The 24,113-nt window shown below is 35.5% G+C and overlaps 2 protein-coding genes across 4 annotated transcripts; both read left to right on the top strand.

Moving 5' to 3' along the window:
* The first annotated feature begins 1,855 nt into the window (after positions 1–1,855).
* LOC115456184 lies at positions 1,856–12,844 on the top strand. 2 transcript variants are annotated; one of them, XM_037444706.1, is made up of 8 exons: positions 1,857–2,187; positions 4,232–4,288; positions 5,078–5,191; positions 5,518–5,700; positions 8,400–8,480; positions 10,827–11,027; positions 11,527–11,636; positions 12,240–12,844. In XM_037444706.1, the coding sequence occupies exons 1-8, from the start codon at positions 2,127–2,129 to the stop codon at positions 12,399–12,401; spliced, it is 969 nt and encodes a 322-aa protein (XP_037300603.1). In that variant the 5' UTR covers positions 1,857–2,126; the 3' UTR covers positions 12,402–12,844. The 2 variants fall into 2 exon arrangements, with proteins under 2 accessions (XP_037300604.1, XP_037300603.1); XM_037444707.1 differs by lacking the exons at positions 5,078–5,191; positions 5,518–5,700 and having other exon boundaries at positions 1,856–2,187.
* Positions 12,845–13,773: 929 nt separating this feature from the next.
* On the top strand, positions 13,774–23,398 carry LOC115456212 (DNA-binding protein Ets97D). Of its 2 annotated transcripts, none has more exons than XM_030185176.2 (12): positions 13,774–14,065; positions 15,513–15,611; positions 16,156–16,277; positions 16,590–16,743; positions 17,103–17,262; positions 17,463–17,588; positions 18,171–18,244; positions 18,674–18,753; positions 19,164–19,299; positions 20,738–20,891; positions 21,534–21,644; positions 22,240–23,398. In XM_030185176.2, exons 1-12 carry the CDS (start codon positions 13,924–13,926, stop codon positions 22,292–22,294), a joined length of 1,413 nt encoding a protein of 470 aa, XP_030041036.1. In that variant the 5' UTR covers positions 13,774–13,923; the 3' UTR covers positions 22,295–23,398. The 2 variants fall into 2 exon arrangements, with proteins under 2 accessions (XP_030041036.1, XP_030041035.1); XM_030185175.2 differs by having other exon boundaries at positions 13,776–14,065; positions 19,161–19,299.
* Positions 23,399–24,113: the final 715 nt, after the last annotated feature.

Raw genomic sequence — 24,113 nt, 5'->3', positions numbered from 1 at the left:
TGTGCGTTACCTTACCACCTATTAGTCCAAAGAGGCGTCCAATTTAACGAATGACTAGCTAATTTCATGCCAGTATTTTCTCTAAAGCGCTAAAAGAAGTATAACTTCAGAGAAATATAATTCGGTGATATTCAGAACCCCTGTCAAATTAGGAATTTAGTTTTTAGTACGAGGTTGTGGTTACCAAGTATATTATGCGTAAGTATATAATTCAACTGATAATTTGTTATCGATTGCCTTATTAGCGCCCTTTTATTGCGTATATGTAACAATTGGCAGTTAACTAAAACAGGGCAATCTGCGTTTTTTAGCTTACGTCTACCAACCAACGTTTTAGACAGGTTACAAAAGATAATATAACTCAATGACGACAGTTAATTACGCATTCGTTGACTCAACTAACCTACGAGGTAGTTTTGCTAACATTCGTATTATTTCGATTAATAATGAATACCTACATTCATATTAAATAATCAACGACTCATAGTATTACACATTTTATTAAGGTTTAAGGTTTAAGAATCATTTTTAATTAAACAAAGTAAAATTTTTCTGTTATAATCTATACCGAACAATATATAGCACTGAAGAGTTTGTTTGATCGCACTAATCGCAGCAACTACTAAATCGAATTTGAATTTCCTTTCACTAATAAGAAGCTACATGACTCCTTGTGTTATATATGTTTTTTATCCCGGAAAACCTTCTTCCCGCGGGCAGAGCCGCAGATAAAAGCCATGTCAGAGCAGACAAAATTTAGTAAGCAGTTATTTGGAACTCTGTTGTCTATTTCTTGCGTCTTATGTTATAAATATTTAATGTATGGAGATAAAAGTATCGTATTCACATATTTCCTCTAAGATAATAGGCAAATGGTTTAGACTAGTGAAACGCCCCCCCCCCCCCCCCTCTCGTCTAACCACTACAGGTTCGCAATCCAGATAACAGGGCACAGAAGTATTTTGCTGTTTGCTGTTTGCACAAAGCATGGCCGGTATGGAATACTGCTTCATCTCGATGTCAGTTCTGTCAATGACAATTCTCATGCCTAAAGCTGCGACTGTGTGGAGAATATGGTCTTGTTTAGATTAATATACGCTTTGTACGAAGAATACCAGCTGGACCCAGCCCAGGGCCCCGTGGATTGATGAGGCCCCCAGTCCCCATTAAACACAGTAGACAATATATACTTGCTTATTGGTCTGTCATATAAAATAAATATTTTACTTATCTCATTTTACTCATATACTGTGTACATATATTGTTATCGAAAATTGTTTTTTGACAAGATGACAAATATTTGATTAATTAGGCAGACCCCTAAACTGGATTTAGCCCAGGACCCCCCGACTCCGGTCCGCTCCTGTGCAACGGTGTCTCGGATACAAGTACAACAGACCTAGCGTCTACAATACCTTGAGCTTACCACAAGGTATAATGTAGCCACAATGAAGTTGCCGCATATTAATTATTTTTATAATAAACGCAATTTTGAAGACTTGGTGCTAGGATAATGTTTTATATCCTTCTATGTGAATAAACACATTACAAAGAGACAGACGATTGACAACGCAAAATCGTTTTTCCGTTACGTAATTTTATAATAATATAAAGAGGAAAATTTATGAGTGTGTATGTTTATAAGTTCGTAGTGGCTAATACTTAACTACTAACTAATCTCTGGAAATACTAAACTGAATAATCTTTTAATAGTATGCTACAATACTCTAGACTTCTGCCACCTTGTTCATAGACGTTTTTTATCTAAGGACGGAGTAAAGCTGTGATCACAATGTTTCTCAGTGCTGATGGCATGGCAGCATTCGTAATGCGTAGACAGAACCGTTGTGATTGGCTAATATTGTTCATTGTTGTATCTTAATATTAGATAAAACACATCTATGTATAACGGGGCTAGACTTTACTTTTTAAATTATAAAACGGGACTTTTACCCCGTATATTTTTTACGTGGACGAAACCGCGGGCAAATGCTTGTGTTTGATAATGAGCTGTCAGCAGCATATAATCGTACTAATACCGAGTCGCAGGCTGTTATTGTCTCACAATCCTAACGCAAACAAGTGTTTACGGGATTTTATTACATTTTAATTGAGTGCGTTTAAAAATGTGTATTAAATATTACATTTACGTATGCATGTGTTACTGTGCAATTGCATCAAGCGCTGGTATGTTATAAACTGCAAAATTTTAGATATTAGTTCTATAGGGTAATAAAAAATATACTGCATTCTGGTTTAAAAGTTTTTAATGTAAGAAAAATAGAACTTCATAGAATACTGAGTTGGATTGTTTAACACTAGTTCGTTGGACAAAATATTCAAGATAGCGTTAAGGTTATAGCTTAAGGTCCATTTTTCATACTTTTTGTTTCACCTTTAATCTGGGTAACTAAACAAGTATTGACAAGTAAAGAAATTAAATTCACGTCTAGTTAGTGATTAGTTCTCGCACTCGACCTTAAGCTATAACCTTAAGTTACCCGGGACTGTCATATAGAAAAGGTTACTCATGCCCTGCTGTAGACAGTTTTCTCTGCGACATAAATAAGCCGTGGCGAAGGGTGCATATTACCCGGCTGCCACTTATGTAGAGTTTTTGTAGAATTAAATTATATATAGAACGATTTGCAAACCTCATTATGCATATTATGAATACCTAGGAATAGTATCGGGTTCCCTTTTGGTAAATGTCACCTTTAGCCACTGCCGGGTAACACTCTTGTACATAAAACCGCGGGAAAATTCATGCAAACTTCCCTAACTCATCTACCACCCATTGTGTTTGAATTTCAAAATATCCTTATCCATAGATACCTAAGTACATATAGGAAAATGGTTAGCAAAATATCAGGTTTTCAGTCCAACTATTTAGGTTGGTTGTTGATGAGTCAGTCACTCAGTCAGAATTTTTTCATTTACCTATATAAGGGAAGATTGGCATAATTCATACGCAGTACATTCTTACAGAAGACTGGCTTTTGCCTGCAGCTCTATCCGCATGAAAAATTTCTACCGGTATAAATGTTTTCCCGGAATAAAAAGTAGACTATAGCACTCAGGAATAAGTAGCTTCCTATTATTAAAAAAAAACAAGATGGGTTCAGTAGTTCCTGAGACTAGCGCATTCAAACAAACTCTTCAGCTTTATATCTTAGTAAAGATATAAATCATTAAGATTTTTAATCTTAATGATTTATATAAATACTTAAAAATATGGATGGAAGAGCCGGTAGGGGTCGACCGCAACGAGCCGTCGAATGTGAGATATCTGACATTCTTAGTATAGGCCAGGGCAAAAGTACATTGAACCGGCGGGAATGCATGAAAAGATTGATGAAGGTAGAAGAAGCGAAAGAAGTATGCCACAATCGTGCAAAGTGGCAATCCATAGTCTCTACCTACCCCTATAAGATAGAGGCGCGATACTATGTATGTATGCATGCATGCACTTATGTACTTAAACTTGTTTTACTTATATTAGAATCTACTGTACGAATGTATTGTGTGTACGAATCTTCTCTTATCTATATAATACATATTAATAACACGAAACAATTATAACTGAATCAAAACGAAATTAACCAATACTAACCATAATTAATTAATTGTGACATCCGGTGTATACCATATTACTTACCTACCATATAACTACACCTTATACCTACTGGGAGGGCTATGGCCTATGAACATCACATGTGAAGATCAGGGGAGGAGGTCAACGAATCTGAGAGTGTGACAATATGTAACAAGGGGCAGGCGTCATAACTTTCGAAATGTCACATATTAATCTAACTAGCGACCCGCCCCGGCCTCGCACGGGTGCAATGCTGATACTAAATACACTACAGAAAAACTGTGAACGTTGTATATAAAAACATAGCGGCCCGCTCTGGCTTCGCACGGGTATAACATAACAAAATAACAGTATTTCTTCACTATTTAATGGATGTTATTATATTATACATATAAATCCTCCTCTTGAATCACTCTATCTATTAAAAAAACCGCATCAAAATCTATAGTTTTAAAGATTTAAGCTTACAAAGGGACATAGGGACAGAGAAAGCGATTTTGTTTTATACTATGTAGTGAAGTATTAAAAAACAAATCATTCACTGTAAACGAAAACTAATAAAATTTCCTGTCTCTAGCTATGTTACAAAAGGAGTACTACATTATTTTCACTAACGTAGTGTTTTTTTATTTACAGAACAATCTAAAGAACGTATCATAGTGCTGAAGTATCTTACAGATGTTAACAATGAAGGTAAGGTTTTAAACATGGCAGTGTATTGCGTCGATCGCATTGATGCTGTATTAAAGTCTGCTACCTGCCCCTAACGCACTCTCCCGCCTTAATATAAGTTTACCCAGGGATTGTCTGGAGAGGGCAACTACCCTTTGGATTTTATACAAATAAATACATGTGCGGCAATAGTACTCAATAATAATATAAATATAATTTTATTAGTGAAAGAATTTTTTTAAATAAAATTAGTATATCCAGAGATTAACGCGTTCAATGTAACAATACTTCAGTGTGCTCTCAAGTGCGAAATCAGATGAAAGCTGTGAAACTAAGGTTGGCATCTTAAGACAGTAACTATTTATAAACCCATATTAACGTCACCTTATGTCATTTTAAGTCACACACAGTGATTGTAAAAATTTTGCAAAGCTATGCTTAGTTAAAACACAAATTGACTCGATCAGCTGTAAGTCAAAATCCGCCATCTTGCCTCTTAATAAAGTTTAAACTAGAAACCGCTAATGTTTTGACAGCTATTTAAGAAATTATTAACAACCTCTTAACGCTAAAGCAAGTTTATAAGTAAGGCTGAATATGTAACAGATTTTAACAGCTGACTTTTGTTTATCTAATAACGCCTACTCAGCTGAGAACAAACTCCTTAATGACAGCTTTAGCTTCATTTATTAAATAGTTCAATACAGGTGAGATTGATTCATAAATACGGCCCTTAGTAACTTAGTGCCACGCTAAATTAAGTAAATAATAATATTGCAAAAATAAAAAACATTTTGTCCTTATTTTCAGGGAATAAATCAATCGAAATAATCAACTATGATACAGACAATCATCTTACATTTTCGTGCGATTTTGAAAACAAACAACCGGATGTTGCTTCTGTAAAACTAGTCCATCAGTGGCGTAAGTCCTTAATAATGCTATGTCTTGTGTGTTATAACTAATAACTTACGTCTTCGTTATAGAATGTAGCACAAGGTAAAGCAATGATTTTTTTTTAATCGATACGCCTTTACTTTTGTTGTAAGATAAGGAATTTCAACTTACGCAATATCGGGTGATTTCAATGAACAATTATACTAAACTTTAAATATGTCGTAAAAATGTATTAACCAAAATAAAGTTTATTTGGTATAGTTACAGAAAACTTACTTTAATTTGTTTACCACCGGGCCGATTCGGATATAGCAATATTTGTCTATTTATTTCGACCGTAAATTACTTTTTAGGTGGGCTTAACATCTCTGCAACAGTAGTTGAATCAGTTCGCAATGTTACCTACAGTATATTCGCTGATGTTGTTGACCACGAATCCGAAGTTTATTGTATTAAGAAGATTTGGGATTTGGATAAAATGAAGAATAATGCTTCATTTATCGAAAGTCATCGCGTAAGATTGATCAGTCGTTCAGGTACGTTAACCTTCCTTGTACATCAGAGATCATCATATGCTAAGGTGGAGAAGGTGGGTGGTAAGAGACGGACAAAGAGGTTTTATAAGGCGAATGTAGATGGAAAAGCCGGTAGGTGTCAACCGCACCGAACCTTCGAATGTCAGATATCTGACAAAGTAAAGGCCAGCTCAGAAGTACCCGGAACCGGCGGGTATGCGTGAAAAGATTGATGAAGGTGGAAGAAGCGCGAGAAGTATGCCAGAATTGGGTAAAGTGGCAATCCCTTGTCTCTGCCTAGCCCCTATGGTACAGAGGCGTGATACTAGGTACTAGGTATGTCTATCAGAGGGAATCAGGGACTGACAGCAAGTTATCATCAAAGAGCACACTGCTATAAGAATGAGTCACCATATTTTTTACCAAACATTTTTTTTAAACCAATGTTGAAACAATCAAGTTGCTTGCCTTGTAAGCAACACAGCGGCTCATTAACAGCAGTAACATCATCCGAACTTTGAATTACAAAGTGCTGCATACTATTGCGGTCGTGAGCTGGAGCCATAAGATGTTAAGTCTCATTATACCAGGTAATAAGCACTGACTGGCTATAATGTCCCTCAAACCCAAACAACAGTGCTTTCCTAAACACACATCCCGCATTTACCTTGAAGGGGTATGCAGAGGCGCAAACAGTGCACCTACTTTACACCCAGTGTTTTCCGTCGTGTGATAGGAGGCGAGCCTGTCGCCATATCGAACACAAATTCCAGACTCCGGATTGATATTGAGCAGAAAAACCCACATATCACTTTGCCCGACCCGGGGTTCGAACCCAGGACCTCAAAGCGCTGCCTACCGCGCATGCAGTACAACTGCGCAACAGAAGCAGTCTTTCCCATTGCTGCTTGTTAGCAAACATAGACTTTACGTTCATACCATCATATATACCATCATATATATCAACCATCCTTTAAGTTAAATAAGGCGTTATGACTTCAAGACAACCTATCTGTATGAAATCCTAAAATATACTTAGTCTGGCCATAAATACTGTTACACTTAATTATAAAAAAATATTACATTTGAATTTCGAATCTGTCATTTTTATACGATTGTTCATTGTGTTTTCTCATTTTGGCGCCAATACATTGTAAAATATTTTGCGATATTAAAATGGTGTGGGGTGATAAAGAGAACCGAATCGCTGTGATAGCATTACACAAAGTAGGTATGGAGCCAAATGCAATTTTTAAAACTCTCCATACACTTGGTATTAGTAAAATGTTTGTGTACCGGGCTATTAATAGGTACAATGAGACCTCCTCTGTTTGTGACAGAAAAGATCTGGCCGTCCACGTAGTGTTCGTACGAAAAAGGTGGTCAAAGCAGTAAGGGAAAGAATTCGAAGAAATCCTGTCCGAAAGCAAAAGATTTTATCTCGGGAAATGAAGATAGCACCTAGAACCATGTCGCGTATTTTAAAAGATGACTTAGGACTTGCAGCCTATAAGAGACGCACTGGCCATTTCTTAACTGATAATTTAAAGAAGAATAGGGTGGTAAAATCGAAACAACTACTGAAGCGGTACGCAAAGGGAGGTCACAGAAAAATTTTGTTTACGGATGAGAAAAATTTTTACAATTGAGCAACATTTTAACAAACAAAATGACCGTATTTATGCTCAAAGCTCTAAGGAAGCTTCCCAATTAGTCGACAGAGTGCAACGTGGACATTATCCGACTTCAGTGATGGTTTGGTGGGGTGTTAGCTATGAAGGAGTGACTGAGCCATATTTTTGTGAAAAAGGTATCAAAACATCGGCACAAGTGTATCAAGATACCATTCTTGAGAAGGTAGTTAAGCCCCTTAACATCACCATGTTCAATAACCAAGTATGGTCCTTCCAGCAAGACTCGGCGCCGGGTCATAAAGCTCGGTCCACGCAGTCTTGGTTGGAATCGAACGTTTCGGACTTCATCAGAGCTGAAGACTGGCCGTCGTCTAGTCCCGATCTTAATCCGCTGGATTATGATTTGTGGTCAGTTTTAGAGAGTACAGCTTGCTCTAAACGCCATGATAATTTGGAGTCCCTAAAACAATCTATACGATTGGCAGTGAAGAATTTTCCCATGGAAAGAGTGCGTGCTTCTATTGATAACTGGCCTCATCGTTTAAAGGACTGTATTGCAGCCAATGGAGACCACTTCGAATAAGCTTTTATATTTTTAATTGTTTTATATTTATGTATTAAACTGACACACTGTAAAAGTAATAAATGTTATTTGCAGTTAACAATTTTCTTTTTTCTTTATTACAATATTTATGGCAAGACTAGGTATAGGTACGGGACCGTTCAAGTATTATGTAAGGTAATTTTGGGGGGAAAGGGGGTCTTGTAAAACGTTACGATGCGTTACAGGGGCGGGAGGGGGGTCTCGTACAAAGCGTTATGTAACATTGTTTTTTTTTTTTATTTTAAAACAATAATAAAGGTATTTTAGCGACTTTCCGGTATTTTGCATAAAATAATTGTGTATATTGCAAAAAAATGTTACATAACTTTTGGAGGAGGGAGGGCGTACAAGAAAACGTTACGGCGCGTTACATGGGGGGGGGGGTCAAAAATCTTCAAAAATTGCTGCCTAATGTTCTCGAGTTAAGTATACTTTGAGTTACTCCTTATATTATAACTATGTAATTTTATTTATTATTTCAGTTGAAAATAATATGAGCAAGGAAATGAACACAATCTATTATTATGAAAGCAATCCAGCTTATAATATTTGCCAAGAATCAGGTGAGATTTATTTAAGTACTAGATGACCCGGTGAACTTCGTATCACCTACATACATTTATTATTATTATTCATCGTGGAACGCAATTTTGCAATACCAAAACATACGTTATCATTATCTGTCTCTCGCTATTCGAGAGAACGGTTTGCACGTGAAGTAGCTCGTCGCACATTTGATTACCTTCGACGATCTAAGTCATTTTCTCTGTGGCATTGTGCGACAATAACATTAAATAAAGTTCTCGCGCACTGAACAACTGATGATAAATTTTAATTATAGTCTTGAAATTTCTTTATTTATTTTCTATTTTTAAGAACCCACTGACACTTTTACACTTTATTTATTTCTGAAATGTTTTGTATTTGAACAAAATAAACCAAAGAAATCGGACCTCATATTACAACTATGATACAGACTTATTTCTGAATACATCTATATATATGTTACAGTTCTTTATTTCTAAAAAGAGAAAAAGACATGAAATGTTTGACAGGTAGGAACATTTTGTATTGAAAACTTATATTGTCGTTTTTAGTATTTTCCGTTATTTATTATTTATGTTCGTCACCGTTTAATCCATCCCTGGACTTCCACAAATAATTCAAAACCAAAATAAGCCAAATCGGTTCAGCCGTTCTCGAGTTTTAGCGAGACTAACGAACAGCAATTGATTTTTATATATATAGACTAGATGACCCGGTGAACTTCGTATCACCTACATACATTTATTATGGTCAATTCTCTTTATTTGAAAGGTATTTTTTTTTACATTTTTATATATACATTTAAAAAAAAAAAACATGCATATAAAAATATAAAAAATGTATGACCCTCCGATGGCGAAGCGCAAGAACCAGGCCACCGGCGGTTAGGGGATTCAAAGTGAGGAATCTCCTCACAATGCGCGCCGTGTCCAGCAATACTGCCTTTCTGCATCTGGCCTCCGACCCAACGGCCAATTGAGAGCTTCCGAAGATGTTGGTCGAGGCTCTTTGGTATCAATGCATGCGCAGAAACGACAATCGGGACAATAATTGTAGAGTCCACATCCCACATGTCGGTAACCTCATGTGCCAAGTCTAAATATTTGGACAATTTATCTTTTTCGGCCTTAACAAGGTTATCGTCATGCGGAATGGTGACATCAGCAAGTATTATTATTATTATTATTCATCGTGGAACGCAATTTTGCCATACAATACGTATGTTATCATTATCTGTCACTCGCTAGTCGAGAGTACGGTTTACGCGTGCGGTAGCTTGTCGCACATTTGATTAACTTCGACGATCTAAGTCATCTTCTCCGTGGCATTTTGCGACAATAACATTAAATAAAGTTTTCGCGCACTGACAAATTGATGATGGATTTTAATAATAGTCTTGAAATTTATTTATTTATTTTCTATTTTTGAGAACCTACAGACACTTTTACACTTTGTTTATTTCTGAAATGTTTTGTATTTGAACAAAATAAACCAAAGAAATCGGACCTCATAGTACAACTATGAAACAGACTTATTTCTGAATACATCTATATATATGTTACAGTTCTTTATTTCTAAAAAGAGAAAAGACATGAAATGTTTGACAGGTAGGAACATTTTGTATTGAAAACTTATATTGTCGTTTTTAGTATTTTCCGTTATTTATTATTTATGTTCGTCACCGTTTAATCCATCCCTGGACTTCCACAAATAATTCAAAACCAAAATTAGCCAAATCGGTTCAGCCGTTCTCGAGTTTTAGCGAGACTAACGAACAGCAATTGATTTTTATATATATAGATTTATCTAGATTTTTAATCACTTATAATTTTTTTACGGCTGAAAATAATATTTATTATTGGCAATCCAATACATCGTCGTTAATTGTCGACTCACGAAAGCTTCCGACAGCACTTCTGAGATTAATAAACGTATTCATAAACGTTATTTAACTAAGGATCTGCGATAATAAGTCTGTTTCTCAGTGCTGACAGCATGGCAGCCTTCGCAGTGCGTAGACGTAGGGCCGTTGTGTTTGGCTACTATTGATATACCACTTGATACTAGATAAACAAAGCTAAGAAACAAACTTGACATCACAGCAATGCTCCGTCGTTAGATAAATTTACGTTTATGAATACGGGCGATAGTATATATCCCAGTAGCGTAGCTCGGTAACCAAAATCCCAAGTGCATAATAAAAAATATATGCTTTCAGCTTTAACTTCTAACGAACATTCTAACGTATTAACCCATTAATATTGTTTTTAAATTCAGTCGCCAGTGTATATTTTTTTATATAAAAAATAAATATTAAAATTGAAGTAAGTAAGTAAATATTTTTTAAATGTTTTTTCTTTCAGGTACAAATAAATCGATTACATACATGCGGAAAATTCTCGACAATATTGTCTATAGTATATCTCCAGCTAAAGAAGTATCGTTGACACCTAGCGATTCCGGTGTGATTTTCTATTGTGAAATCAATAATACGACATACAAAATTCCAAATAACGTAGCCATTTATACGCGAGAAATATTAAGCAAGACGAAATACGTGTTTGGTGAGTATCTTCCCTATATATACGTATACGATATATATATTCCCTATATATCGTATACGTATATATAGGGAAGAGTATTAGGCTTATGTTTTAACCGACTTCAAAAAAAGGAGGCGGTTCCCAATTCGACTTGTTTGTTATCTTAGAACTCGGTTATTTATTAGCGATTTAGTTTTTTCATTACAAAAGGATAATAGGCTTAAGATTAATTTTTATAATACAACACTGGACATGACGTGCAAATCGGACGTCAGGCGGAAGATACCGCGACTGTCCCAAAACAGTAGTAAAGTCCCTGTGTAGAATACATAAATGCCTAATTTCTAAAAAAAATGTCTACCTACAGTAAAAATCTATGGGAAATAAATAAGACAATAGATTAATAAAATTAAGTATTTTCAGCATTAACAAGAATGAACTATCGGCCAACAAATACTAATAGAATTGTTTCATTTACAATCAATCCTACAACTTACTATACTATATAATATCTTTGTAGCTATGTCTATGTATACGAAAATCGGAATCGGTGTGGCAGTTGTAGCAGTGGTCTGTATTTTGCTGATGACGGGTATTTTACTGTACAGCAGCAAGCATAAACCGCCTGACGTGAGTAACTCAAATTTTGCTTCGCAGATACATGAGAAAAATAGGGTAAGAAATATGAGAAATAGGGTAGTTGATGACTTTTTTTAAATACATTGGACAGTACGTACTGTGGAAAGGGAAGCTGTCTAATTACAGTACAATTAAAATGTGACGTCACCCAGTGCCATTGGCCATAACGCTGCGTAAGTGAAAAAGGACAGCGCGATAACCCCACCTCGCCTCCACTTTTGCTCACAAAAATATTTCAAAGATAAATTACAGCTTTATTTTTCAATAAATTTTGCTGTTGATTTCATCGAAGATATTCTTTTTTATTTTATTTTGTTATAAAATAAGTAATAAACTAAATCAAACGCAGAAACTACCCTATTATGAAATTTAATTAACTAGAAGCAAAAATTAAACCGCCTTCCAAAAGTACTAAATCTAAAAAAAAAATATTTAGCTTTACCTATAGTATTTGTTACCAATTTTGAGGTCGGTGACTAATTGTAACTAAACATTATATTCATAATATATTTGTTCATGTGTTTATGCAACTTGCAACTACATCAATTCATATATGATTTTTTTTTTTTAAATGGCATTATTTATTTGTTTTAGGTTTGCACCACTCAACACATTTATGCAGAACTGGTACTACCTGAATCAACCAGACCACAAACAACCAGAAATTTGTCTCAGACCATAGAGGAAAGTCCATACGTGCAAATTATAGGATTTGTTGGAAGAAATAATAATAATACGACTGGCTCGGCGGCGTAGTTGTTTCAATATACACCTTTGGTAGTACGACAGGCATGGCGCGCCGACGTCTCAGGTTCGATCCCCGGATCGAGAAAACTGATATGGGTGTTTACACAAAGTGCTTTGTATCAGCCCGAAGCCTGAAATGTGCGCGGTCTCAATTGTAATAGGATAGCCCCCATTATATGGGACGTAATAAGCGTTGCCAGACGTGCCGTATTTACCGGGACGTCCCGTATTTTAGGCACATTTCAGAATGTTCCGGCGGGACAGTCTGTCCCGTAAATCGATCGATCTACGATTGACAAGTCTCAACTCATACACGCAACGTTCATCTTTGCGCATACTTACATATATTAAATGAGACTTGGTTTTTAATAGATTTAATAAAAAGGGAGTTCATTCTTGTTTTTAATTACAAATACGTTAAAACGAATAAAAATATGTTAAACTGACTCGATCCTCGGAAAAAAAATAAAAATGTCACAAAATCATTTTGTTTCTTATTTGTATTAATGCATGTATAAAGGGTGTGACAGTATTGTATGTGAACCCAATAATTGCGCCTCTGCCTACCCCATTGGTTAAAACAGGCGTGAGTGCGTCAATATACAAGTTAATTTAAAAACGACTACTAAACTAAGTATATCATATTGGTGACTGTTAAATTATTAAATTATTTACAATATTTCGTATATATATATATTTCTTTTTATTATAAATCATATTTCGCTAAGCAGTTTGATTGCATTGGTTTTTGAGGTTTTATTACCCGGTGAAGTATTTTTGTCACCTCAGCCACACGGTTTTGTTACAAGAAAGTCCACCATTTTTTATATCAACGTCTAACATTCGCGTAAACATAAGACATTACTCACATTAGAATCCGGTATGTATTTTCCCAGGATAGACAGTAGCCTATGTCCTTCCCAGGATCTCAAACGATCTCCATACCAAATTTCATTTAAATCCGTTGGGTAGTTTTTGAGTTTATCGGGCTGATAGGAAGACAAATGCAGCAGCGGAATTTGTTTTATCATATTATTATATTTTTTGAACTTTAAAGTTTATTAAAATAATCGATTCAATTCATTTTAATTGTTAACATTCCCAACCCTATCCATTACTATGACAGCTGTCACATAGCCTATTCAAATTTTACAAAGTATGAATCTCAGAACTATGAATAGTTGTACAGCCAATCACAATAAATATAAAAATTGGAAATTATAAGTTAAAATTATACATAAAATACCATTTGTATGTAAAAGTTTAGGCTTATTATAAATGAAACTTAAATTAAAAATACATAGCTATCTTCAAGGGTAATTTTATATCTTTGTAATAAACGAAGATTTATAGATTATCTTTAAATCCACCGACAAACAAATAATAGTTGTCAAAAAAGTTGTATCTATGGCAGTTTCCTTTCGGCGCACGCGGAAGTGAATACTTGAGATATATCTATTTCCTTTTCCTATATTTTTCAAACTTTTGATCAAATAGGTATTATTGTGTTTATATTTTGATTACGTTAATAATGGAGGTAACAGACCTGAGTGATATACTTAATGTACGATCAATCAAAATGGAGACAAGTGAAAATGGTTTTGACGAAAGTGTCGTCGAGACTTCGGATCCTTTGTCAATTATTCCTCAGTATGTTGCAGAATCTGATTTAGGTACGTATATAATACATTTTTTTGTTAAATTCCCTACATATTGCACCTATTTGCTATGTAATGTTGATGAAAATTATCTACATTAATATCCATAACTTTTACGAAGTAGTTTTTACCGCGAAATTCAACTTGTGTACTTTTTCATTATACTGGAACTTTAATATGTGCCAAAAATAATCACTAAAAAATAAACAAGGCCATTGGAACAAAATCATTAAAAAGAATTATTTTTATTAAGTATAATTTCTAAAATGTACTTCTACACTGTGTGTATAATTAATGTCATAACAAATGCTTTAAAGTAGGTAAGAGGCAATAAGTCAGCTGTAGAACAGGACATTTATTTATTAATTCATACAAAGTATATAACACCATAACAGTTACAGTACTAAAACAATGTTATACAGACAAAGAAGGTATTAATTTTAACAATTAGTTTCAATACATCTATCAGCCACTTCTGGGAATTCCCACAGTTTGCAAAGAAATATATTCCAAGTTCTGGGATATAAGGTTGAGCAATTGAATAACTCTTTACAATATAATGATTTCTTAAGCTTATGCGAATGTTAGACATTTAAATTAAACTATTTTACGAATTTTATTGCGGTTTTAATATTTTACTTTTCTCCCAACCTTTCGAAGACTTTGCAACCTTCATGGTCACGGGGGGACTGAGGTGTTCTTCATCCACAAAGGCAGAGTTACAATATCTACATACATTTTATAAATATACAACTTTTTAAAATTTATTAGCTGTTAGTGGTCCGATCTATGCAGAATGAGCTCACAGCTGTTCGAAACGTCGGGAGAAAAGTAAAATATTAAAACCGCGATAAAATTCGTAAAATACTTTAATTTAAATGTCTTTACAATATATAAAACACATCCCTAGCCACTGAAGTAAAATACAAAATACTTGAGCAGTTGTTCGCACTTTCAAATAATTAGCTAATACACTAAATAAAAAAGACATAATTGATATTTTTGAACACTATACATATTCTATACATAATATAAATCATTTATTTATGAATATACTTGTGGTGAGAGAGCACCCAATGCACCAAACTATACAACTAGTATACTCATAGAAATAGATTCCATAAAACAGGTTGGCATACTTGAAGTGACTGTCAAAGAATGTATTGAATCATGAAAAACAAGATTAAGGACAGACAACCTGATAAAATACCGAGTTGGTAGAAGCAGGCTGCTACTAATTACTGGACAACTACTGGACATAATGAGACTTAACATCTCATGTTCCAGGATGGTGAGCGCAGTGGAATACCAAACAAAACTTTGTCATTCAATGTGTTGGATGGTGTTTCTACTGTTTATGGGCGAAACCTTACCATCAGGCGAATGGCTCGTCTCGTCATTCAAAGCAATAAAAAAAATCGTATAAACTGCAGTTTAATCACCACTGAATTTAAAATTTCAGGCCTAATGCAGACTGGAGCTGAGATTCTTCACACACCGCTGGCCGTATTCTCCGATGCTGCTGACGATGACAACACAATGCAAAGCACAGATAGTAGTGGTATAAAATTACTTAATTAGATTATAGCTCATCAAACAAAATTCTAAAGTGTTAATTGGAGAAACAAATCCATACTTTAATATTCATTTAATTTAAATTGCCTGTTCTTATCATATTTGTCAATTAGCAACAAATGTGTACATTCATTATTTATTGACAAGTAATTACTGTGCTTTTACAGATGTCATTTAATAAAATTTTAATTATTTATCAACAAAAAAAAGACAAATAAACATCATGCATTTGTTTATTGACACAACTTTTTTTATAGTAGTAGCTTTTTTTATACGACCCCATAGGGTTGTGATATGGTATTTGACAAGTGATCCCTGTCTGCCTTTGTTCTCACATATATTGTTGGGTCCTTTGTCATAAATATACCTATATGTGAAATATCAGACATAAAAAGATTTTTTTAAATGTTATTAAAATTTTTAATACTTTTCCAATTAATGACCATGTCATAAATATAAAAAAGTTTTTATATTATAATCACATAGACATTTGTATTTAACTTGTTTGTATTGCTTTCATATTTTTGCAGAGGAAGTAATAGTCCAGTTAATGGATATCAGGACGAGACTGTCTCGACTACGCGCCATGTTGGAGAGACGACTGGGCGCTGATCTTTCCGACTACACATTCTGGCTGCAAGATGCTAAAATGGTAATATTATTATATTAAAAAGAAATTGGTATCCTTTTTTTTTCTTGATATAAAAAAAATTATTCGCCCAAAAACCTTTAGTGGTATTAATGGAAATCATATAAAAAGATAGCTTAATTTTTTATTTACATGAATAAATAACCCCGCTTACACCAAAGTCCTGGTAAAATATGGGTGAACTTCGGGGAGAAAGGCAGAAATTTATGTAATATGTTGCAATTATGATGAATACACCAGAGCAAATTAATATTTTTTAATAAACACAAAACAACATTTAGTATTTAATGAACTTAACATTGGTTATATTTATAGCTGGAGAACCACAAGACCCTTGTGGAGCAGTGCATCCGCGGCGAGGGCGTGGTGCAAGTCAACGTGCAGCTCCGCCCCGCCGAGAGGAAGATCAACATACTTGACGTGTTGAAGCCTGACGAGGAGCTGGTGCAGCTGCCCAGGAGACGGCCCAGTAAGTACTAGCACTCCAGAGGGACTAACAAACAAGCAGTGGCGGTATTAGCTACCTCACTGTACTTAAGATCATGGGCGCCACTAGCGGAGTGCAAGGGGGGTGCAAGTGCACCTCCCTTTCTGGAACAAATCACAGTAAAAATAACTGAATGACAATAAGAACTATCAACCACAGAGGTTTTATTATGGTCTAGCGTATACAAATACCCACGCGATTTTTATTTGATAAAAATAAATAAATATAATGACGTTAGGTAGTACCATCTTATAGTATGTAGATGCACATGCACCTTCTTAAAGTTACTTAGCGGTGCCCATGCTCACAATTTCCTTATGTAATATAAAGATATTTGCCAGGTTTAGAGCTGGACGATTCGATGCCACTACTGGAGGAGCCGGTGGAGTGTCTTGCGGAGACTGATGCGGTGCCACCACACGCGGCGGCCGTCAAGTGGGTTGTCGACGCCCAGTTCAAAAGCGACCACAGAGTGCGGATACCAGACGACCCGGCGGAATGGTGAGGGTCTTTCCGTTGCCATTCACCGAATTCTTCCACTCCTGCGCACAATCAGTACACTCACCATGAAAAATTATAAAATTCTGTATTGCCCTACGCTCGTTACTCTGACACATTTATTTTTATACTAGCACAATGTTTGTCGGATCGATTCGTCGTCAACTTGCATAAAGAAATGTAACGTCAGCATCTTACTTCAGGTCAGTCCAACACGTCAAGCTGTGGATCCAGTGGGCGGTCAGGCAGTTCAACCTGACGGGAGTGAAGTTGTCCGATTGGAATATAAGCGGCGCCGAACTGTGCGCCATGACCAATGTGGAATTCAAGTTGGTATTACTCGATTAATAATGCGTATTAAAAGTCGCACATTTAAAAAACTAACTTATATTATTAAACTTCATCTAAATTCATAATCTATAACGCCATCTATTTAAAACATCAGGATAACAGTAATAAATTACCGGGGATAAAATGAAGCTTATAATCCAGGATATATCTTTTTGTCAAACATCATCCAAATCCATGATACATAACACCATAAAAACATTATCGGGAACAAATTATCGGGAATAAAATAGCCTATCAGCCGTTTTCAATAAACGATCCTAATTTCAATCTTCAATCCGATTCCAAGAGCGAACCATTTAAAATAACTCATTTGTAAGCATATCAAATAAAAGCCCTGCTCTAATTGGTCCATTTTTGAGATAGATCGAAAAAAGCGATCGGGATCGTTTATTGAAAATGGCGGTATACAATGATCCAGAATGACGTTTACTTATATGATAAATTTTATTCAAATCCATTCAACTGTTTCTGCACAAAACCAAACATTGTTACCAATTTTGTTATTTATGATATTATGAATTTGTTATTTTTTATATTACTGAGGTTATTTTTGGTTACAGAGAGAAAGTGCCATCCGACCCGGGCGATTTATTCTGGACACATTTCGAACTGTTGAGGAAATGCAAGTTTATCGGTATGTATTTGTATATGATCTAGTTAGCTAGTAAATGATGAGGAGCAAGTCGCTTGCCTAAGACTAAATCCAGGTTTAGATAGCCGAGTTAACTTCTGCAAATTAAAGACAGAATTTGTGAGACTTCGATCTTTTTATTGTCCGTTCACGGCGAAGACTCCATTGCACCTGATGGTAAGAGTGGGGTCTAAAAGAATTTCGACTAATGATAGATGATGAGCATTTTCGTGTTATTCAAGCGTCTAAATGTCAAGATATAAGTGAAATTTACAATAAAGAGAATAATATGTAATGCAATAAACAGTTTTACACACTATAAGCACAATATTGTTGCAAAAGTGACCCATTTTACAAACCATTTATTTCTAGTTTCGTACGAAATAATTAACTTTATGGTAAAATGTAAAATATGTCCTGGTACATTTCCAGCGGTGGTACAGAATGACGAGCAGCAAACAAAAGATCCACTAGAGGTGCCGCAATCGGCGATAAAGAAAAAACCGAAACAGGTAACTCTACACACTTTAGTGATTTGTGATTAGATCTGGATATGACGATATCCTCGCCCTCTATCACATCGACGGATATTTACTTATCGAAGTGTGAAAGCAGATACGCCTTAGTATAAAATCGCGAAAATACAGACAGGAAAGCTTGTCAGAAATTTAACTATAAGAATTTTGAAGACATTTATTTACATATGCACACACTCTCTTTTATCGTCGAAGGGGTAGGCAGAGGCAACAAGTGCACCCACTTTCCATTACACCACCGTGGCAATAATTTATTCACGTTAAAATCAATTAAATAATACTATAATTTCTTAATTATTATGACTCGGTGGACGATTGCCGTCATCCCTCTTATAATGCAATGCCCAGGAATTCAATTCACAGGTTGTAATTTCTTACTCCAGCAGATAATAAACCGAACACCTGCAGAAGAGGACACGTCGTACGTCACGAGGAACGGGAACAACGGGCAAATCCAGCTGTGGCAGTTCCTGCTGGAGCTCCTCACCAGCGCGGAGTACTTCGACATCATACGCTGGCACGGTAATACTCCTTAAACTAATTCTCGCTATATGTTTGAAGTAGCCATGTGTATAGTGTGAAGGGGCTCTTATTTTTTTTTCTGGCGAATCGTGAAGAAAACATTTGTACTTGCTACTGCAGTGGAAAAGGGCGTTTAGATTGTTATTGATAAATTGAGTAGACTGCTTGATTTATTTTGAAATTAAACATTCGCGTAAACATAAGAAATAATGCTTGATTGATTTTGATGTCAAGCGCCATCTTAAATCTGTAGCAAGGTTTTGGCTAAGTCCTTAGATAGGCCGAGTATCTGATGTCAAACACTTTACGAGAACCAGATTCGGGCACAGTGTTAGAAGAACTTACACTAAATATCTACCCACCCGATAAACGAACCAATGACCTGCCTGTTTACAACGCATATTACGTATTGTCAAAAATCCAATTTCAATAAACGATCCCAATCGATAATCTAGGATTAATTCCAATCCAAACAATAGCTGAAAGCTTGTCAACCTGCCTTGATTATATACATAACTAGCTTTTGCCCGCGGCTCCGTCCGCGTTATAAAGTTTTTCAGGCTAAAGTTTTCCGTTATAAAAGTAGTAGTTTCCCGGGAGCCTCTCAAACTGTCTCCATACCAAATTTCATCTTAATACGTTGGGTAGTTTTTGAGTTTAACACGTTCAGGCAGACAGATGCAGCGGGGGACTTTGTATTATAATATATTTTTTAGAACTTTTTAAGAGGAATAATCCCGTCATACATCATTGTTGCATAACTTTAATCGTTTACGCAGCGCACGCAACGGAAGCTCTCAAAACTAATAATATTTCCCCGTTTTTGCAACATGTTTCATTACTGCTCCGCTCCGATTGGTCATAGCGTGATGATATATAGCCTATAGCACTCCAGGAACAAAGGGCTATCCAACACAAAAAGATTTTTTCAGTTCAAACACGGTAGTTCCTGAGATTAGCCATTACTGCTCCGCTCCTATTAGTCATAGCGTGATGATATATAGCCTATAGCACTCCACGAACAAAGGGCTATCCAACACAAAAAGAATTTTTCAGTTTGGACCGGTAGTTCCTGAGATTAGCCATTACTGCCCCGCTCCTATTGGGTATAGCGTGATGATATATAGCCTATAGTACTCCACGAACAAAGGGCTATCCAACGCAAAAAGATTTTTTCAATTTGGACTGGTAGTTCCTGAGATTAGCGCGTTCAAACAAACAAACTCTTCAGCTTTATATAATAGTATAGAAGTATAGATAATATATATAATCAATGACCTACCAGGTTACAACGTATATTACGAATTGTAAAAAATCCAATTTCAATAAACGATTCTAATAATCGATAATCTTGGATTAATTTTAACCAAAAGTAACAGCTGTAAGCTTGTCAACCTACTGTGATTAATTTTCCTTAAAAATCTTATAAACTCGGCAGGCACGGAGGGTGAATTCAAGTTGCTGGAGCCAGAGCGTGTTGCCAGACTGTGGGGTGCCAGGAAACACAAGCCAGCCATGAACTACGAGAAACTGTCGCGAGCTCTCCGCTACTATTACGACGGCGATATGATTGCTAAAGTGTCCGGGAAACGGTAAGTGTGGATGTAAAAAAAGTTTACCAACTTCAAAAACAGTCTTGTTATGTAAGGGGTCGATTGAAATATGACATAAGCAGAATATTCATATTTTTATCCTTTCCCCCATCCCCATTGTCAGCAAAAGGAGGTTAAGTTCTCACCTCTCGCTCCTATGCTTACGTAACCATAGATATAATGTTTACAAAATCTGTGTAAAATTCATTATAAAAAAAAACAAACAATGAAATATTGGTAACGTAAACATTGTACCGTAACTTTTCCTACTTTCAACTTTGACATTGGCAAAATCATCGTCTGCCAACGATGGAGCCACAATCTAAAAATTGAAATGAATTAAACATTGTACGGACTCCCACGCCCCTATGTACTGGAATATAAATAAACTACAGACCCTTCACCTCCCTTTAGTGCTCATGTAGTTCTTTAACGGCCCTTAGACCGTAGATATACGAAAAAAAAAACTACAATACGTTATTTGTACTCTGGACGTTTTGATTTTGTTTCGCTGAAGTTATAAGGTGACTATTTTCCATTTCTCTTGAATCCTATCGTACCCTGTACTTCGAAGATGACCAGGGTACTCCTCAAAATGTAACAATGATTAACAATACATTAACAATGGTTACCATCCCACAGCTTCGTGTACAAGTTCGTGTGCGACCTGCGGCAGCTGCTCGGCTACGACGCGGCCGAGCTCGCCGACCTCGTTCAGGAGGTGCACGACGCCGCCCTGCCGCACCACACCACGTGAGTACCCGGCCTTACCTACGAGACCATTCGTCTCCACACTGAACACTCGCAGGACAGTAGGTCATAAAATCGGGGGACACAGTGGGGTACACCTCAGTAAATATCATGTGAAATTTAGATATTGCCTTCCCTTTTCACTTTAGTCCCTATTCCCCACCCACGGGACAACGCTCGCGGTCAAACTATAATAAAGAGAATTAAGTCTTTCATCAAGCACCCTCGGAGCTTGTATAGTGTGGATTGGCACTTCCTCTCCATATACTACAACTACTTGATAGAGCAGTCTCCACATGTTTTTCTTCACCGTAGGGAATGATAATAAAACTAAGGTGGTAAATTAGTTATAGTGACCCACAGTGTTTCGTGTTCCGGGATCAGTCTCTATATATCTGGCCCACACAGCCCGGCATAATTGTGTCGTCTAGCGAGTAATAACATCTCTCGTCAGTCGATATTTTATCCGAACATTCTTGCCATCAAGTTCAGCGGGTTGATTTTGGCATGCCTATAGAAAAAATATACATTCAGAAAAATAGTACATTCGGCTGTATGGTATTGTTCTTTTTTAATTTTATTTATTATTTTCCAACAGAACTGTCACTACTCATACATCACAAACTCCAATTCGGCTGCTAAGAAGAATGTGAAAAATACAGAAAAGTAAGAAAAGGTTTATTTCTTAGTACTGGATTCAACACAAGCACCTCATTTTTTGTACAGTAAATACCTTTGTGTGTTGTGTTGAGTTATGGGGACTACCCAGTGGGGTTGCGTAATTGGAAAGAAGGGGGGAGGCCGTTAAAAGGGGCGGCACAATGTGTAAAAAAATCTTACTTCTGTCACATGTAACTAGAGAGGGCCCGCGTGACACGTATTTTTTGAAATGATAACCTATATGAAATTTCCGGGCTCCATTGGGTAGAAGCTACGTATGGAATACAATAGGCATGCCATTTATAAATTTTGTGTATATATTGATGTTTTGCGATGCGGGTGATTTTTCAATGATCTGATAAAAATAATTGATATACCCACATACAACGGGAACAAATTAGGTATTTGACTTATTTTTATTTATATCTTTTATATAATATGTACGTCGTATAAATTATAAAACAGAGGTAATCATTGAAATCTGGTGAAAAATCCACAAGCTATAAACCATTGAAATTAGGCAGTAACGGTGAATGTCAAAAAATAGAAAAGGGACGAAATACTTGCATATGACGTCAGCGGGAATAACGATGCGTGCGAAAGAAAGAGATGGAGTGATATCCCTATTCCACGGCCACTCCTGCACGTAGCGATATTTGAAATTTGAATTACTGCCTCATTTCTTATCAAATTTAAATGCTTTTTTCACAGTTTTTGTAGTAATATCTGTTACACATTAAAAAACACAAAATCAAACTTAGTCAAATACTCTATTGCGGTTGGATGTACGACATATATAATTCTTTGACAGCTTTATTGGTAGCCGATTTTTAAATCATCAAATGAAATATAACACATCTATTTCAGTTGTATGAATAAAATAGGTGAATTGTGTGATGTTTGTTCCGTCAGGTCATAATTTGTTAGATAATTTTTATTTGACGATTGAAAGTCACCTCTCAGTGACGGTATAATTTTCATATAAATTATCTGATGATGGAAAAATCAAACCATATTTGTATAAGAAAAAACAAAGTTATTTGCTTTGTATGTAAATAAGGATACATATTTTGTACAATAAAAGTCTATAATTGTTACATTTTGTTTTATTTCAATTTATTTATTTATGTAAAAAATCTTACGGTGTTCATACTAGGTAAACTTGTATCTTATAAAACCCAAATTCCACTTAAAGTATTAACAAGCTTGTGAATTGAGAATTTGCGAGTTCAATTATTAATTGACCAGGCGAATATATATACAAAAAAAGTTCTAATTTTTGCACAATAAATGATATACTATTGGACATGAATGATATTTTATTTTGTAGTTCCTATATAGAACCTAAAGAATTTTAACCTTTCAATACTGTAAATAGATCTCATTGATCTGCTATACCCACAACTCTGGTTCAAAATTACCGAGTAATTATAATTTTTTGGTTGCACTTTTTAAATTGTTTTAAAATCAATAAAATTAAATAAGTTGATTTTGGAATTCGTAGCAGTGTCCATAGTCTAGACATGGCGATCTGAAATCTATTTATGGAAAATCTGATTCTTCGAACTAAAGCCGTTAAACAAAAAAATATCGATTGTTTCTTATAATATTTTCTATTGCGTGAATGTACCATGAAAACACTGTTATGTTTTCTTTGTTTGAGTCTGTTTGCAAGAGTTTAATTAAAATTCAACTGTAATTGAGTTTCCTTCGTTTAACTCGATATATTAAACTTAGGTAATTATGATGTATAGTATAATCGAGTATTTATCGTATCGATTCATCAACTCTAATATTATTATATCGGTTTAT

Source organism: Manduca sexta, chromosome 28, assembly GCF_014839805.1.
Source record: "Manduca sexta isolate Smith_Timp_Sample1 chromosome 28, JHU_Msex_v1.0, whole genome shotgun sequence".
Taxonomy (NCBI): Eukaryota; Metazoa; Arthropoda; class Insecta; order Lepidoptera; family Sphingidae; genus Manduca; species Manduca sexta.
Note: the sequence above shows the minus strand (reverse complement) of the source record. Positions and strands in the feature narration are given on the sequence as shown.